Here is a 17,828-nt window from a genome sequence, read left to right on the forward strand (position 1 = left end):
GAATCTTCTTTGCCAGTAGAAGTAACCTTTCCATCCCTGTATAAGGTTAACCCTGTCTTTCTTGAGGAAAAAGTAATGACCTCTCTCAGGCAGTTGTTTTCAAAGATGTTGGTGATTCTCCCCAGGACTTTAGATATGTATCTTCAATATTTATGTGAATTGCATTTGTGTTAATTATATCAAAATTTTGACATAATAAATATGGAGAAAGAAGTGCATCTGCAGACAGTGAAGATCTAGATTTCAAGAAAACATGCTACTAACAGTGGAAAATGCCAGCTTGGAGTTCTAAAAAATTGAATGACTAATTTTAAGGCTTACAATCTAAGTCATGATGTTTCTGGCACATCTATCTATCTACTATAATGTTATGTAAATAATTTGTACATTAGAAAAATACATCGTTTATATATTTGCTTGGTAATAATCATATATTTTACTCAATCACCTACCTCTATACTTTGTATTTTATAGGGCATTTCTCTTGATTCAATATCCTTCTCAGCATATAAAGAAACACCTTTGTTCTTGTGTTTTACTTGATAAATCACATGTTCAAAACCAATTGAAGGTTCCAAGGGCTCAATACCATAACTTACATTTTCAAACTGTAGTAAGCCCCTACAAATTTCAAAACATAAGTAAAAAAATAAGATAATGCATTTTAAAAGTCAATACAATAAATAAGAAAATGACACTGAATGAGTTTATTTTTTAATTGTGTGTAGATTATTTTGAGCGTTAGTCTGAGATGGTAATGTAGGAAAAAGTTACTGAATATCCACAGGCTTACAGAGTGGCACAGAATACTAACATTATTAGTATTCACTTAGCAATTCGTATTTTATAGTCTACAAATATATCAAAAATCTTAATTCAATATTGGGTAGGAGACATTACAAGAATTTGCATTCTATGCTTTTCCACTGAGAGTTTCCCACAATAAGTCATGCCTCACTTTAGAACTCCTGAATATAATTTTAAGAATATAAACATTTCTGGGGTGCCTGAGTGGCTCAACTGGTTAAGCAACCAACTCTTGGTTTTTGGCTCAGCTCATGATCTCAGGGTCATGAGATCAAGTCCTGTGTCAGGCTCCACTCTGAGCATGGAGCCTGCTTAGGATTCTTTCTCCTTCTCCCTCTGCCTCTTCCCACTTATGCTCTCTTTCTCTCTCTCTCTCTCTCAAAAAAAAAAATAATTAAAAAATTTCTAAAACACTATTCTACTTTGTAATCATAAAATGATATAATATAACCTGAGTCCAGTACATGTGCTAACGATCACCATAGAATTTGGATAACCTTCAATATACCCTTGGTAGTGGCAAAAATTCTGAAAAATAAAGATAAAATACATGTATCTCTATTAGAATAATTCATTAAAACAATTCATGTTAAAGGAACTATTTTCAAATATTTAAAACATGTATGTTTATTTGTGTGTATGTATCAAATGCTCATTGTTTCCAAAATAGATTTATAAGATTATTAAATGAACATTTGGCTCAATTCTCCAAAAATGTCCCCGAAGTGTCAAAAAGCATTTTGCACTGATTTTGAAAACTTCAAAATTGCTCCCAAGTACCCTATTTTCAAAGGGTAATCATAAAATGTTAACTCTTGGTATTCAGAGAATTAAAACCTTTAAGTATTAAAAAAGAAAAGAATTATGTACATTTTCATATTTTTTCCTGTTAAAAACTAAACATGACATTTGCAGTCATTCGGATCAAAGTAAAAATCATTAACAACTTTTTTTTTCCTCACACTCTCTTCACTTAATTTTGTAAGATAGAGGTTAAAAAAATGAATCCAGAAGAGAATTTTTCTTCTCAGAAATATTTGAGTGTAATGGCAGAGTAGCTTGCGTTAACTCTCTCACTGATAACAAATATAAACTCTGGAAAAATAATTTTTAAACTATCACTACAAAGGCAGGAAAAGTAAAGCAGGGGGCAGGGAATCCAAACTAGAAGAAGAAAACTGCATTTTCTGGATTTGCATTTGTAATGGTTTTCACCTGAGGGCACTAAGGCAACTTAAAGTAGCTAATGTTCCAACAACAACAACAAAAAACAAAATTACTGAGTGTCTAGAAATTGAGATGCCATAGGAAAGGAGGAGGCACAAAGAGAGGCCTTAAAAATGGGTGCTATTAACTCAGGCGTAGGTTCTGTACTTACATCTATATTGAGACTATATGAAAGAAATCTCAAGTAGTTTAGCAGAAACTAAGACAAGAAAAACTGAAAGAACTAAGGAGAGATTTTGGGCTGTCTCCAAACACAAGAGAGTAGAATTTAGAAACTGGTTCCAGTCAAGTTAATTGTCTGCAATAGTAAGAATAAAAACAGTCACAAGGTCCAATGTATCATTGAATATGGCCAGTATATGATTTTAAAATATTGTGTATATGAATAAAAGAAAAATGTGGCCCATAGTCAAGAGAAAAATCCAAAAGAGAACTGATCCTGAAACAACTCAGGATTTTGGAATTAGTTAAGAAAAAAAAAGGCATTAAAACAGATATTAAAAATGTGATCAATAATATAAAGGAAAATTTGAGCACAGTAGGGAAATTTAGCAGAGAAATAAAGGTTATAAAAAATGTCAACTCTAGGGATGCCCGGGTGGCTAAGTTGGTTTAGTGTCTGCCTTTGGCTCAGGTCATGATCCCAGGGTCCTGGGATTGAGTCCCCTATTGGGTTCCTTGCTCAGCAGGAAGCTGCTTCTCCTTCTTCCTGCTATTCCCCCTGCTTGTGCTCTCTTTGTGTCTCTCTCTCTCACACATAAATAAATTAAATGTTTTTTAAAAATTTAAAAAAAATAAAATGAATATAATGGATAAGTCTTACTGCACATTAGAGAAGGTAATAGAAAGGGTTAAAAAAAAGTACCTAGAGTATGAACCTACAGATATTATCAAATCTGAAAGAAAGCTGAGGAAAAAAAAGAGTCTTTAAAAATTAAATATAGTTGCAGGGTGTCTGGGTGGCTCAGTCAGTTAAGTGTCTGCCATCAGTTCAGATCATGATCCCAGAGTCCTGGGATCAAGTCTCACATCGGGCTCCCTGTTCAGCAGGGAGTCTGCTTTTCCCTCTCCCTCTGCTGCTCTGTCAAATAAAGAAATAAAACATTTTTAAAAAAAAATTAAATACAGTTGCAGCAATCAGTGAGACAGTGTTGTCTAATATATGTTTAATTGGAGTCTCAGAGAAATGGAACTCTCTTCTCTTTGTTTCTTATATGTATACATTTGTATTTATTTGTATATACTAACCTTTTTCTTTTTCCTTCTTCATGTTATTAGTTTTCCTGCAAGTTGTTGGAAGTTAACTTCACAATTTAATCTCTAGTTAACATAGTATTAATTAATGGACACGATGGCTCTTGTGATTGTGTGTCTCCTCAATTGAGGGGAAGGGTGGGAATTTCTTCCCTTGTAAAAAGGGTAGCTGAATCTTGTTAAATAGAAATACAGGGTAATTATGTTGTTTACCAGAGTTCAAATGGGTGCAAATGAAAGCTGACTAGTCAAAGTTGTAGACTTTATCGATTATTGATGTCTTGGCACTCAGCTCCTAATAAATCTTTTACCTGCTTTGTGAAAATAAATCTGGGCCCCTAAATTATTTTTTCCTTTGCCAAGTGGCTCTGAAGTTTTGCCAGTAGAGGGTGTTGAAGAGTGTGAGGCCAGAGCTTTGTTTCCTGGTTCCAGTGTGCTAGTTTGGAAGGCTCCTTTAATTGTCCTGCTCATTGCACCACCAGGATCCCTCAGTGCTTGACGTTTCTCCAGTACACAGATCCTTTAGTGTATCATGGTTACTAGCACCCATCAGCCAGCAGGTTCCTCCCATAATTCTGGTCTCTCTCCTTTTGTAGCAGAGTAGCTTTGTGAGATCCCTCTTCCTGAACAGCTTTCCTGACTACCCTAAACAGATTTCTGAGAAGTTCCAAAGGGAAACTCTATGGCTATACCTATTGGTACAGCACCATTGTGACTTCCTACTATTCAGAGATTCACAGCTGTGCCCCTTCTAACGAGGTTTGCATCTCAATCCTGGGATAATGAGATTGGCTTTTTCATTTCAGTCCTAGGATTGCTGGCTGCTTCTTGTATCCAGTATTCCTATGTTTTTTAGAGTTCTCTTTACTTCTTATTTTTTATTCTAGTCACTGTTACAGCTAATAATTCTTTATATTACACTTTCCCTGTTCAAGTTGCTATATGGTTTCTTTATATTGATTAAACAAACTAAAACAGTATCTAGTCTTATTTTTTTTAATATTTCATTGGCATACCATCAATGAATTACTTTGTATTTTCTTTTTTTTGTGGGCCCATGTAGAGTTTCTGCTGTATGAATCATACTTTATAAGATCAAGATAAAATACCCGGACCTTTCCACCAGCTTTTGTCTACTTCCTTCCAAATGTGGTTTCTATTATTCAGATTGATAACATTTCAAATTCTTTGGAATAATCAATAAGTTATATCAGCATTATAAATAATGGGAAAAGTTGTAAATCAGTAAGTAAAAAATCACTTTTAAGTAAGCATAGGATAAAATTTTCATGGAGGAATCCAAAAGCTCATCATTATTATTATTAATCAATTTCCTTCTTTGGTTTTTCCTGTTCTTATCATTTCCATTTCTTGCACTGTTTTTCTCTATTACATCTTGTTCAATATTCTCCTTGCACTAAAAAGAATGCATATACTGTTGCTACTGTGTGTTATCTCCTATAAATGTTGATTAGATGAAGTGGATTGATAGTTCCACTCAAGGTCCAACAGATTTGCTGAGTTTCTTTCTACTTCATCTATCAATTATTGAGAAAAGAATATTTAAATCTTCAATTATCTTAATAATTTATCTATTTCTCTTTTCATTTCTGTCCATTTCTGCCTCTTACAATTTGAGGTCTGTTTTTATGTGCATACACATTTTGAATTATTATGCTGTCCTGGTGATTTTACCTTTTAATCATGATGAATATTTATTTTTTCTAGAGAGGTTGTAAAGTCCATGACAATAATGAACGGCTTATACTTGTCAGCTCTAGGGACTGGGAACAAATTCTTTCTATGTCTGGAGGGCTGATTTGTTCCTTTGTAGATAAGTCTGTATTTAGATAATATGACTTTAAAGGATCAAAATCTATTGTAGACTTCATTAAAGACAAATTTACCTACTTTTAATCTAATTTAATAACCTTCCTGATTTTTCCTGCACTGGAAGTAGGCTTGCAGCTTTGCAAATGTAAGTTACCTATATGGCACCATATACTGGCAGTTGAAGCCAATGTTAACAACCTACTTCGTTCAGGTTATCAATAAAGCATTCTTTGCTTTGTTTTTTAAATTATACATTTATCTCTCATGGTTACCTCCTCAGCAGTAGGAAGCAAGTTAAGTGTTGGGTATGGCAGAATTACATAAAATTCAGGTATGGGATACTGTAGGCATGTGTATCTTTTTTTGTCTCACTGGTTCTAACTGTGTCTCTCTCTCACTCACACACACACAAACATACACTTATTGATGCCACACACACATATTATATATTTATGTGTGTGTATGACATTGTTTGACAGCATGTAGTATTTATATATTTCTGTAGATGACGCAGATATTTGCCTAATCTATTGAACAAAATTCAAAGCAAATCATCATATCTATTATTTCTTTTGTTAATGGTTTAGTCTAAATAAAAATGCTTTAAAGTACTGATTGATTCACTATACAGAAATCAGGAACACAAACAGAAAAAAAGAATAGGAATTGTTAGGGCAGCAGAAAAGCAAGAAAGAAAAAAAGAAAAACAGCATTTCAGACATGGGTAATCCCTGAAATTCTATGCACACTGCTCTATTATTTTTACAATAAATTATAGACATTATTAAATGACCCTGAAGTGTTCCAAATACATGAAAATTTAATATATTCTTAAATATACATGAAATTACATGTGTATTTATTTGGCCCTTGATCATATGTTAGACAAGTCTTTGGATTCTCCTTTACTTTCTGGATTTACCTTTCCTGATTCAAATCATAGTTTTTTCACTTTTAAGTATTTCATGATCTTTTCAATCCTATTGCTACATGTACTTAAGTACATACGTGTACATCATCGTGAAATAATAGCTTAAAGAAATCACAACCATTTTTGGTTTGTGTAAAAAGGGTAACTTGAGACACAGTGTGTAAGCAGAAAGTTAGGAGTCCCCAGAAAAAGAAAGATGAGACATAGCTTTTGTGACACAAGAGAAGTCATTTTAGGCCCCCAGCTATTTTTTTAAATAATAATTTTTTATTATGTTATGTTGGTCACCATACAGTATATCCTTAGTTTGTTGCTTTTCCCCCCCATGATTCATGATTTGTGTATAACACCCAGTGCACCATGCATTCTGTGATCTATGCCCTACCAGCACTATTTGCCCAAGGACAGCTCTTGTAGAGCTTCCTGAGGTATCAGAATTACAAAGAAATGCAAAACCCCTCAGTAGTTAAGGATGTTAAGGGAACAAAGGGAATGCAAAAACTAAGTCTCTACCAGGCCAGGAAATAGCCTAACCACATCAAAGACAATAAATCTGTAGTAAAACTCCCAGAGCTGTTTCAAAAATAAGCAAAACCCTGCATTCTTTACCCAAGATAAGAGCACAGGACCCCATCTAGTTTGTACTGGCTCTCTGAGCATGCCCATAGCCCCCTCCCCTTGTCCAACACTTACCTCTGTTTCATTATAATGCTAAAATCTCCACCCTATGAGGAGCACAAGCTTCATTAACAAGCATAAAACATGTGTATGGGCATATTTTCCAAGGACACCTGCACAACTTTATGCCCACCTTTACACACCATGACAAAACTCCCCTTTCTGAATATTCACCCTAAACACGAAATAAAAAGAACCTGCTCATTCCTGCTTAGGTTTTGGAGCTATTCCCTGTGACCTTATTTGTCGCAAATAGTCTCCTTTATGTGACAACCACCTAGTACAGTCTCTGTCAGTAACTCATCAAGGAGCTAACTCATGCTAGTTCAGTTATAGCATCATCAAAAGTAAATGGTTAACTTCACTTAAAACAAAACATCACTCCAACCCTTTGTTTTCTAACAGGCCAACCCTAAGCAAGGTGGTCACAGAAACTCACATAATGAAGGTAAAACAGGCAGTAAAAGTCATACCTGAAGCTGTTGTTCAAGAGGTGTCGTACTTCCTGTACCATTATAACCATAAACTCTAAAATTATGAGGTAAAAAAGCTCTGTAAAATAAAAGTAAAAGGTATATAATGGGGAATTTGTTTTCTAAGCTCCTATTTTGAAAAGATGCCTATTTTATTGTATTTCTTATAGACAGGTAGATAGACAGGGTCTATCTTATAGACAGGGTTGGGGAGAAATAGAGTCCTGAATTCATGGACTTTGTTCTGATTTTACTCAAAAATCCTGGTGTCTAGATCTCTTCTCACTCACTTTACAATCACACTGTCCTCTAGGCTGTTTTTTAAAACATAATCCGCAAGGGGCAGCTGGGTGGCTCAGTTGGTTAAACATCTGCCTTCGAACCTTGAGTTGGGCTCCCTGCTCAGCAAGGAGTCTGCTTCTCCCTCTGTCCCTCCCCCTCCTTGTGCTCTGTGCTCTCTGTCTCTCAAATAAATAAATATAAAATCTTAAAAAAAATAAATAGGCAAGTTTTGCCTCAAAGTATTTGTACCTGTTGTTGCCCCTTCCTGGGATGCTCTTCAGCATAGTTCATTGTCTCATCTACTTCAAGTCTTTGCTTACATATCAACTTCTCAGTGAGGCTTATCTTGGAAAGTTTATTTTTAAAATGCAACTTTCTTAATTATCAAAAATAAGATTTTCAAACAATACTTCTAACTCTGCTCTCTATTTTTGTTTAAGCACTTATCACCTTCTAACATTCTTCCTAATGCACTCATTTGTGATATTGATGTAGGAAAAACGTTAGGGTTCAAAGCCAACAGCCAAGAAATAATTCTTGAGACGTCTTTGGTGCAAAAGGATGGTTTTTTTTTTTTTTTTATTCGACAGAGATAGAGACAGCCAGCGACAGAGAACACAAGCAGGGGGAGTGGGAGAGGAAGAAACAGGCTCATAGCAGAGGAGCCTGATGTGGGGCTCGATCCCATAATGCCAGGATCACGCCCTGAGCCGAAGGCAGACGCTTAACCGCTGTGCCACCCAGGCGCCCCTCAAAAGGATGGTTTTATTAAAGCACGGAGATAGGACCCGTAGGCAGAGAGAACTGCATTGGAGTCATGAGGAGTCATGGATTATATGCTTTCAAGTTGGGAGGGGGTTAGTGATAGGGTCAGTCTCTAAGAAATTGTGGAAGCAAGGTTTCCAGGACCTTGAGGGGCTAGCATTGTTAGGAAAATTTCATTCATGACTGTCTAATAAAACCATCTTCATGAGACTCTTCAGATGTATATCAGTGGGTCATATGCTTGTGGGATGATTGCCAACATGTATCTTTGGGGGTAGAGATAAAGGAAGTTTCCAAAGGAATTTTTATATGTTAAAGTAGACTCACAGGATCCTGGGGGTTGAGCTAAGATTGCCTTTTGCCCTTAGCAAAGTATTAACATCAAGACAGCTCAGTTTCTAGAGCATGTCACTCTGCCTATTTCAAAGACTTGTCAGTGGGCTGTAGGTAACAAGGAAATTTAATTTTTCCTTTGCCTTTCTTTCCCACATTAATATCATTATTAGTCTCATTTGATAACAATATAAACAGAGATTCTGTCCCTTTTGTTTATTAGTGCATCTCAAGCACTTAGAAGAATATTGGTAAAATAGCAAATGGTAAATACAGATTGAACTAATGTGACAAGAATTCGACAGATTAGATGGAGAACTCACATCACAATATATTATTTGTAAATATGGGAAGAATATGCTGACATGGCTCTATAAAGAGAAAGGGTAAATGTAGATATCCCATTTCATTTCTCTAATAAGCATAATATAAAGAGTTGTGATTACCACGGCAGTCTGGATTTGTTGAAGCAAAAGGTCAAAGAGCCAAACATTAATAAGCAGAGCCAGATTTTTTGCATTGTTGTCATACCAAAAAATAATATGACCCACAGTGGGGTGGGGCTCCAGGAAACACAGAGATTCTGAGTTGAAGGTCCTATGAAGAGATTTAGCTGGTCATATGCAGACACCAGTTTTTTGGAAAAGAAAGAAAAATTCAAATGTCTGTGTTTGGGCAAGAAAGCTCCTGGGATGTCTAGAAAGAGGCAGAACCCCTGGTGTCATGTACCCCTAGAGAGAAAGTAATGAATTCTTGAGGTATATAAAATATATAGCTTCTCTCCCTGTAAAGTATTTTGCCAATGTTGGAAATTGTGAGAGTGGCCAAGGAGCTAAACTTAAATTCTCTGAAAACAAGAGCAAATATATATATTTTTAAACTGGTAATACAGAATCAATAAGCTCTATGTGATTTAAGCATGATAAAAGCAAAGAAAAATCACATCTGATTTGTTTAAAAGACTAATGAAAATCAAAATAAAATCTTCAAAGTATTAAGAGGAAAGAGAAAAACAAAAAATGTTACTTTCAAAGACTGACAAAGACTGACAACTACCTTGTCAATAAAAATGAAGAAAGTCAGAAGACAACAGAATGACAATTTTAAAAGGCTAAAGTCATTTTAAAAACATCATCCTAGAATTTATCCCAGCAAAAAAATGTTTAAGAGTAGGGTCAGGTAAAAATTTAACAATGAATACAAACCAGTATAATTAAAAACAAGCAGAATTGCAACAGAAATAGAATTACAGAGAGATATATAAATTAACTGCATATAGAAATGGAAACGCGGGAAGAAATGAAAAGCACCAGAATGAGTAAACTTATGGTTAAATATAAAAGAATATTGACTGTACAAAAAATAACCTCTTTGGGGTTTAAAAGTATGCAGGATTATAATGGCTGAAGAAAAATGATGAAAGCATAAAAGAAGGCAAGTGGAATTTAAAAATTTAATGATTTGACAACATAAGGTAACTGATAAAATAATAATGCATATTAGGTTCAATAACTCAGAGATTAACCTGTTAATCTAGATAAACTACTAAAAAATAGTAAAAGAATGTATAACAAAGAATTTATTTGATGGGAAATGGTACAATATAAAACGACAGATTCATTAAAATGAAGACAATAAAAGAAAAAAGAATATAAAATAAAAGGCACAAAAAAATAATACAATGATCTCAAAAATTATATGGAAAATCAAAGGGTCAAGAAAAGCAAGGACATCTTAAAACTGTTGAACAAGGCTGGGCATTAAGAACGATTATAAAGTCACTGTAATTAGTACAGTATGGTATTTGTATAGATAAATAAGGTGCAAGAATAAATATATAAACTAGCAGAAGAGAGAAAAGGGTCCAGAGTCATTCAATTTATGACATTGATTACATTACAGTGCAGTGAAGATAGGTTGTGTTTTCTTCCCAACAGCTTTTGCTAAATCCATAGAATGCTAATATGAAAAAATATTTAAATCTTCACTCTTACGCTCACAAAACACATAAATATCAATTCTGGATGAATCTTAGAGCTAACTGTGAAAGTGGAAACAATAAAAACCATTAGAATGAAATAGTAGCTTTGATGGATGTCTGTATGTATACAATCATTTCTTTCAAATTACAAAAAGAAGAATAACTACAAAGTAAAAAATGATCATTTGGACTGCATTTAAAGAAAGAATTTCACACTCAATAAAAGAAAAATCCAGACTGGATAAAAATTGAAAGAAAATGGTAGGAAAAATGTAGTTTACAAATACTAAACAAAAGAAAATTAGTGTAACTATACATATATCAGATAAAATTTAAAATAATTACTAGCCACTTCATAATGTTAAAATTTTATTCACCAAAAAGGTAAAATTTTTAAAATTTTTATTTAATTTTTTATAATCTAAAAATATGGAATTCAAAATTAATCAATTTGAAAAATCACTGTGAAAGATTTTAACACATATATATTACTAAATAGAAAAATCATTTTTTAATAAGGAAGAATTCTAGGACATGATTTAAAAAGAACATTATAGTAAATAATTGCAGAATATGCTATTTTGTAGTACGTATAGAATATTTACAAAAACTGAATATACATTACATCACAAAGTTAGCCTCAACTTTAAAAGGACTGAAATCAAAGAATATTCTATGATCAAAAATTGCTAGAAATAATATCTAGAAAGTGCCACATGTATTGGTATTTAGAGATACAGTGAGATAACTCATGGGCCAAAGAAGAAATATAATATAAACTTAAAAATTTTTGCTAATGGTAAACCAGGGAAAATTCTACACATCTAAAAATGTGAGGGGCAGCTAGGCAGTATTTGGAGTAAAAAGTTGGCCTTAAATTTTTAAACTAGAAAATAAAAATGGTTGATGAGTAATCAACTTAGAATTCTTTTGAGGAAGTTATAAACAAAGATCAAAATAAACACAAAAAAATTAAAAGCAAAGTAATAACACAAAAATCATACAATGTAGAGGACACCTGGAGTAAAGGAGCATTTTTTTATGCAAGATAAAACTATAATTTTTCATAAAGGAAACATTCTCTTACTAAAATACCATCAGTGTGAAAACAGAAGGCATAAAATAGAAGTTATTTGAAAAACACATCATGAATTAGACTTTTAGGCAAAAAGTTAAAAGAATTACTGAAAATAGGAAAGAATAGGTCAGATTAGGCATGTCTTTTTAAAAAGTATAAATGTCTTTTTTAGGTGCTTCACAAAGAATAAAATCCAAGCAGCCAACTGATGTATTTTTAAAAGTATTCAGACTTATTTGCATTTAGAGAGATACATATTAAATCACAGTAAGACGTCAGTACATAATCAACAGTTATTGAAAACTTGAACTATCTACCATTATTAATATAATATGCAATTCAGAGGGGCATATAAATTAGTCTAATGCTTTGGGAGAATTGTTTAATAATTATGACAATGCATATAATTTAACCATCCAGACTATCCTTAGTTACATGTCCTAGAAAATCTTGTGCACATGTGCCAAAGAATACATATACAAGAGTTTTCATATTTGAATATCTGTAATAACTCCATAATAGAAAAAACCAAAATGTTCAAAATAACAGAATTGTTGCATAATCATGAAATTGGATCCTATGCAGTAATAAAAATGGATAAACTGGAATTATTTTTAACAACATTGATAAATATCACAGGCATTATTTTGAGTGACTGAAATAAGCTGTAGGAGAATATGCTGTGATTCATTTAGAATTCAAAACGCACAAATAGAAATATATTACTTAGGATAATTAAATAAAATCAAGGAAATGGTTATCACAATGATCAGGAAAGTAGTTACAAATAACAGGGATGGAAAATGGTAACTGTATGGCTTTTGGAGGGCAGTCAATGTGTGTTTAATGTTCAGGGGTACAGGAATGCTCACTCATAATTATTCATTTAGCTGCATAAAATATTTCATGTATTTTAATTTATATTTAATATATTGTACAACAAGAAATATTAAAACAACAATTAAATAAAGGTAATTGGTGGTGATTTTGTGAAAGAGAGAAGCCCAATCCCCTATTTCCATTTACACTCTCAACATACAGAAATGACCAATTAACTTTAACCATTTTTAAATATGGTACTACATTAAACAATAAAATGTGTTGACAAAGTATGGCCTACAGGCCAAACCCAACCCACCACTTTTTAAAATATATATAAAGTGATATTAGAATATAGCTATGCCCATTTATTTGAGTATTCCCTATACCAGCTTTCACAATGGCAGAACTGAGTGGTTGCAAGAGAGACCATGTGGAGTTCATTCTAAAATGTTTGCGCTTTGCAAAAGGTGTACTGACGCTTGCTTTAAACAGAATGATCGAAGAAGTAAAATAAAGACTAGTGTTGCAGCTGAGTGAGCAGGTGACACTGCAAACTAGGACAGAATCTGGACCACAATTGTGCCTTAGGGATGGAGGGTTAAATGGCCTGTGATCTCTACCATGAGAACACACCGTGGACTTTCCAGTAGAGAGCACAGAGCTAGAAATATCCTCAGCAATTTGTAGACAGAAGGAGAAAAAAATCAATACCTGCTGTCTGTAGACAATGGGCAGAATGAAGCTACCCAATCCTGAAAATGCAGGAGCATCGCATGCAAAAACGAAAACCCTAAACTACATCTCAAGCAGTTGTGGAATGGATTACAAATGGCCCCATCATTGCTGCAACTCTGAGATGACGAAACATATAAACATTGGAACAAGCTAAATGGACCCACCAGGAATGAAGCAGAAACATCTATAAAACCACTTGCTTGATGTAGGGTTGCCACAAAAACATTCAATCTGTAAAAAAATGTAGTATGTGTGAAGCACAATAAAATGAGGTTTGCCTGTAGTATTACCCTCAATGTTCTAATCTAGATCCATTCCTGACTTTGGCAAAAACACCTTTGAGCAATGTGATAAAACTGGTGTTCTAATTTTGTGTGTTTGAAGGCCCTAGGCGATTGCCAAGTTTCTGTACAAGACACATATCGCTGCTAGCTCTGCACACAGCCAAAGCTTCATAGGCTGCTGAGAGTGCAAGTGACATCACCCTGTTTGTATATAAACTGTTGGCTAAGCCTGAAGCCAACTACCTGTCAAGACACCCTGAGTAGGGACAGTGATCACTGAAGGCTTTGTGACTCCACCAGCAGGGATTCCCTGGCCACACTTTATTCTGTCTCCTCTTCACTACAGTATTACTCACTATATTCTCATCTGTTGCATATAAAATGAAAAAAAATTAAAGGTTTACATTTTACTCTGATTACAGATTTGGTCATATCTAAAAAGTTGAGTTCTATTTGTGACTACTTTATCGACATTCTGCAACAATATTTTGAATTTTTCTAAGCCAAGACTTATTTGGTAACTCTTACTTAATTTCCAAAAAGCTGGTTCTTCTTTGATTAAACATTCATAATTATGTTCTAATTTTATCATGCTTGTCATTGAGAATGTGGTTACTTTTCAAAGATTTTGTGTTCTACTATGTGATGGTTTTTGCTTAAGTGTACTTTGCTTGTATGTGTGAAAAGAAAAGCATTAATTGTAGAGTGTGTAATACTTGATTCATAAATTATATCATCAGTAGTTGTATTGTCTATTCTATACCCTGTTTTCCTAATGTAAAAAAAGACAAAGCTAAAGAAATACACTGCCGTTCAGAAGCTGTCTCTTTTATATTAGGAAAAAAGTATAGAATATATAATACAACCAATGATGACACAGGTGACTAACAGACACATGAAATGATGCTCAACATCACTCTGCATCAGTTAAATACAAATCAAAACCACAATGAGGTATCGCTCCACACTTGTCAGAATGGCTAAAATTAACAACACAAGAAACAACAGATATTGACAATGGTGTAGAGAAAGGGGAACCCTCTCACAGCGTTGGTGGGAATGCAAACTGGTGCAAATGCTCTGGAAAATAGTATGGAGGTTCCTCAAAAAGGTAAAAATAGAGCTCCCCTATGACCCAGCAACTGCACTACTAGCTATTTACCCAAAGGATACAAAAATGGTAATTCAAAGGGATACATGCACCCCAATATTTATAGCAGCATTGCCAACTATAGCCAAATTATGGAAACACCCCAAGGGTCCATCAACAGATGAATGGATAAAGATGTGGCATATATGAAATGGAATATTATCCAGCCATAAAAAAAGAATGAAATCTTGCCATTTGCAATGACGTGGATGGAGCTAGAGTGTATTATGCTAGGTGAAATAAGTCAGTCAGAGAAAGACAAATAGGGTATGATTTCATTCATATTGGAACTTAAGAAACAAAACAGATTAACAGGGGGAAAAAAAGAGAGAAAGGCAAACCATAAAAGTGACTTAACTATAGAGAACAAACTGAGGATTACCAGAGGGGAAGTGGGCGGGGGATGGGCAAAATAGGTGATGGGGATTAAGGAGGGCACATGTGGTGAGCACTGGGTGTTGTATGTAAGTGATGAATCACTAAATTCTACTCCTGAAACTAATATTACACTATGTGTTAACGAACTGGATTTTATTTTTTTAATTTTTTTAAATTTTATTTATTTATTTTTGTAATTTTTACTTTGCTGTATTAGTCACCATATAGTACATCCCCAGTTTTTGATGCAATGTTCCATGATTCATTACTTGCATATAACACCCAGTGCACCATGCAATATGTGCCCTCCTTAATGCCCTACACTGGCCTATAAATAAAAATTTGGAGAGAAAAAAATAATTTCACAATTTTTAAAATATATTAATGTAGATTTCTGAAATTCCTATTTTAACTGTTTAAAAAGTATCATTACAATTCTGATTTTCCTTTATTCCTTCGTATGATGTGCTTATTATTTCTAAATTCATCAGGTGGCATGGGATTAAGTTTGGCTAATGACAATTATATTCCAAGTCCTAACAACATTCTGATATAATGCGTTAAGTAATTTTCTTTTACTTATCGCTATTCTTTCCATCCTAAAATTCATGATGTTCTCTTCAAATATAGCTGAATATGAGGGATTCAAAAACAAGACATATTTATGTTTTTTTTTCTAAATAGACTTTTTTTTAAGATTTTATTTATTTATTCGACAGAGAGACAGCCAGCGAGAGAGGGAACACAAGCAGGGGGAGTGGGAGAGGAAGAAGCAGGCTCATAGCTGAGGAGCCTGATGTGGGGCTCGATCCCATAACGCCGGGATCACGCCCTGAGCCGAAGGCAGACGCTTAACCGCTGTGCCACCCAGGTGCCCCCATATTTATGTTTTGATAAAGATTTAAAAATAACAAAATTCATCTTTCATGAAATCCATGGATAACCAAATAAAAATCTGGTGCTACTGAGAAGGAGAAAGATGGGAGTATACACTACAGGTTCAACGTCTAGATATTTATTATATAGAGTTAAAGTTTTTTAAGGCATAAAATAAGAGACAAATGAATAGCCAGTAACTAGGAGAATCTAAAAATGCAAAATAATTACATTGTAGATTAATTATAAACAATAATGAGATCAAATACAGGTGATAGAATAATGTAGGTCACCTACTTTTGCATTAGGTTCACCGTGTATGTTTTTCCTTCAATCATAATGTTGTAGGACACCTGGAAGAAGAGTATATTAAAAAGGCAAAGAAAAGTAAGAAGAATGTTAGAAAGGAAAACTATCTTTTTCTATTAATGATAATTACATTCAAAGCACATGAATACAATAAAAAGAGGAAAATTTATAATTTAATGTTGATTTCAATGAAACTTGATATTTAAATATTGGCTTTCATAATAAAGATGGGTGGAAGAATATGATTTGTGTCATTTACTTGGTAATTTTTAAATATTAATAAAACTAATAACTAAAAGCTAATAAAACTTTTGAATCTGAAAAAGTGGTTTTCATCCAATAACTACATTAGCTTAATAAAGACTGACGGCCACTTCAAAACTTATGCTTAAAAGGAAAGAGTATAAATTATTCAATACAAAATTCATATAGTAGAGCAAAGATTTAACAGCACATAATGTATATTTGCACATTTTATAAAATTCATTCTAAGTTTGTATCAAAACCCATCGATCTATTTAATAATAGTAAGATTAAGAAATGAGGTCTCACAAATGGGCAATTTAGTCTTTAGAGATCAGTTTGGGTAGCTTTGACATCTTTACATTATTGGGCCTTCCAATCCAATAGCATGGAATATACTCCGCTTATTTTTATTTATACTCCTTTAATTCCTCTCATCTTGTTTTACTGTCTTCAGGGAGGAGGTTTGCTTATCTTTGTTAGATTTATTCAGATTTTGATTTTGAAGTAGTGTAAAATTTTTTAAAGTTTCATTTTATACTTTTGTTTTGCAGAATAGAAATACAATTGATTTTCATGTTTTGAATTTGTTTCTTTTTGTTTTGTTGTGTATTGATCTTGACTCTAAAGAATTTACTAAATTGTTATGTTATTTCTAATTTTCTCTAGATTTTTTTGGATTTTATTTTATATACAATCATTTAACCTATAAATAATGTTAGCATTATTTTTTTCAATTTTTATGGCTATTTTTAATTTTTGTTGTTTTCCTTCCTTATTGCAGTGGCTAATATTCCCAGGCAAGGATGAATAGAAAAGGTAATAGTGGACATCCTTATCTTTTTCTTGATCTCAGGAGAAAAGCTTTCAATATTTCAACTTTATGCATGATGTTTTTTCAAAGGCATTTGATCTTCTCTATACGCTATGATTATTTTTTTTAATGATTACATATTTTGACATATAAACATTACAACAAATTATATAAAATGCCTTGTCGCCAATATCTTTGTTAAAAAATAAAAACATTACAAGTATTTGAAAACAATTTTAAGTACTCTCTCATCCCATGATAATACCCTCTCTTACACTGCAGCTAACCAACATCCGTAGTTTTGTGTTTATCATTCCCATATTTTTATATTTATACTAATTATGGATGTTTAAGTATTTTTTTGCATAAATTTTAGCTTTGCATAAATGTAATACTTCTACAAGTTATATATTTCATTGCCGATTACATCTCTGCTTGAAACACTATCTCATATAATAAAGCGCTATGCACACATTTCCTATCATCATCATCATCAATACATGTAGTTTTATAATTTATTCTTTTTGATGGTAAGGTATCCCATTTCCTGAATATAGCACATTTGATTCATCTAT

At 33.3% G+C, this 17,828-nt stretch overlaps 1 protein-coding gene across 2 annotated transcripts in view; it reads right to left on the minus strand.

The window, feature by feature from the left end:
- The window catches only part of ADAM2 (ADAM metallopeptidase domain 2), a 123,058-nt gene that overhangs the window by 101,208 nt on the left and 4,022 nt on the right, over nucleotides 1-17,828 (minus strand). For both annotated transcript variants that reach the window (XM_045779188.2, XM_087856324.1), the window contains exons 3-6: nucleotides 16,185-16,240; nucleotides 7,204-7,282; nucleotides 1,259-1,335; nucleotides 453-621 (exon numbers count right to left, since the gene is read on the minus strand). In XM_045779188.2, coding sequence (XP_045635144.2) covers nucleotides 453-621; nucleotides 1,259-1,335; nucleotides 7,204-7,282; nucleotides 16,185-16,240 — 381 coding nt within the window. The remainder of the gene's footprint in view (nucleotides 1-452; nucleotides 622-1,258; nucleotides 1,336-7,203; nucleotides 7,283-16,184; nucleotides 16,241-17,828) is intronic.

The sequence above is a fragment of the Ursus americanus genome, chromosome 27 (genome assembly GCF_024610735.1).
Source record: "Ursus americanus isolate L20-20 chromosome 27, mUrsAme1.1.p, whole genome shotgun sequence".
Classification (NCBI taxonomy): Eukaryota; Metazoa; Chordata; class Mammalia; order Carnivora; family Ursidae; genus Ursus; species Ursus americanus.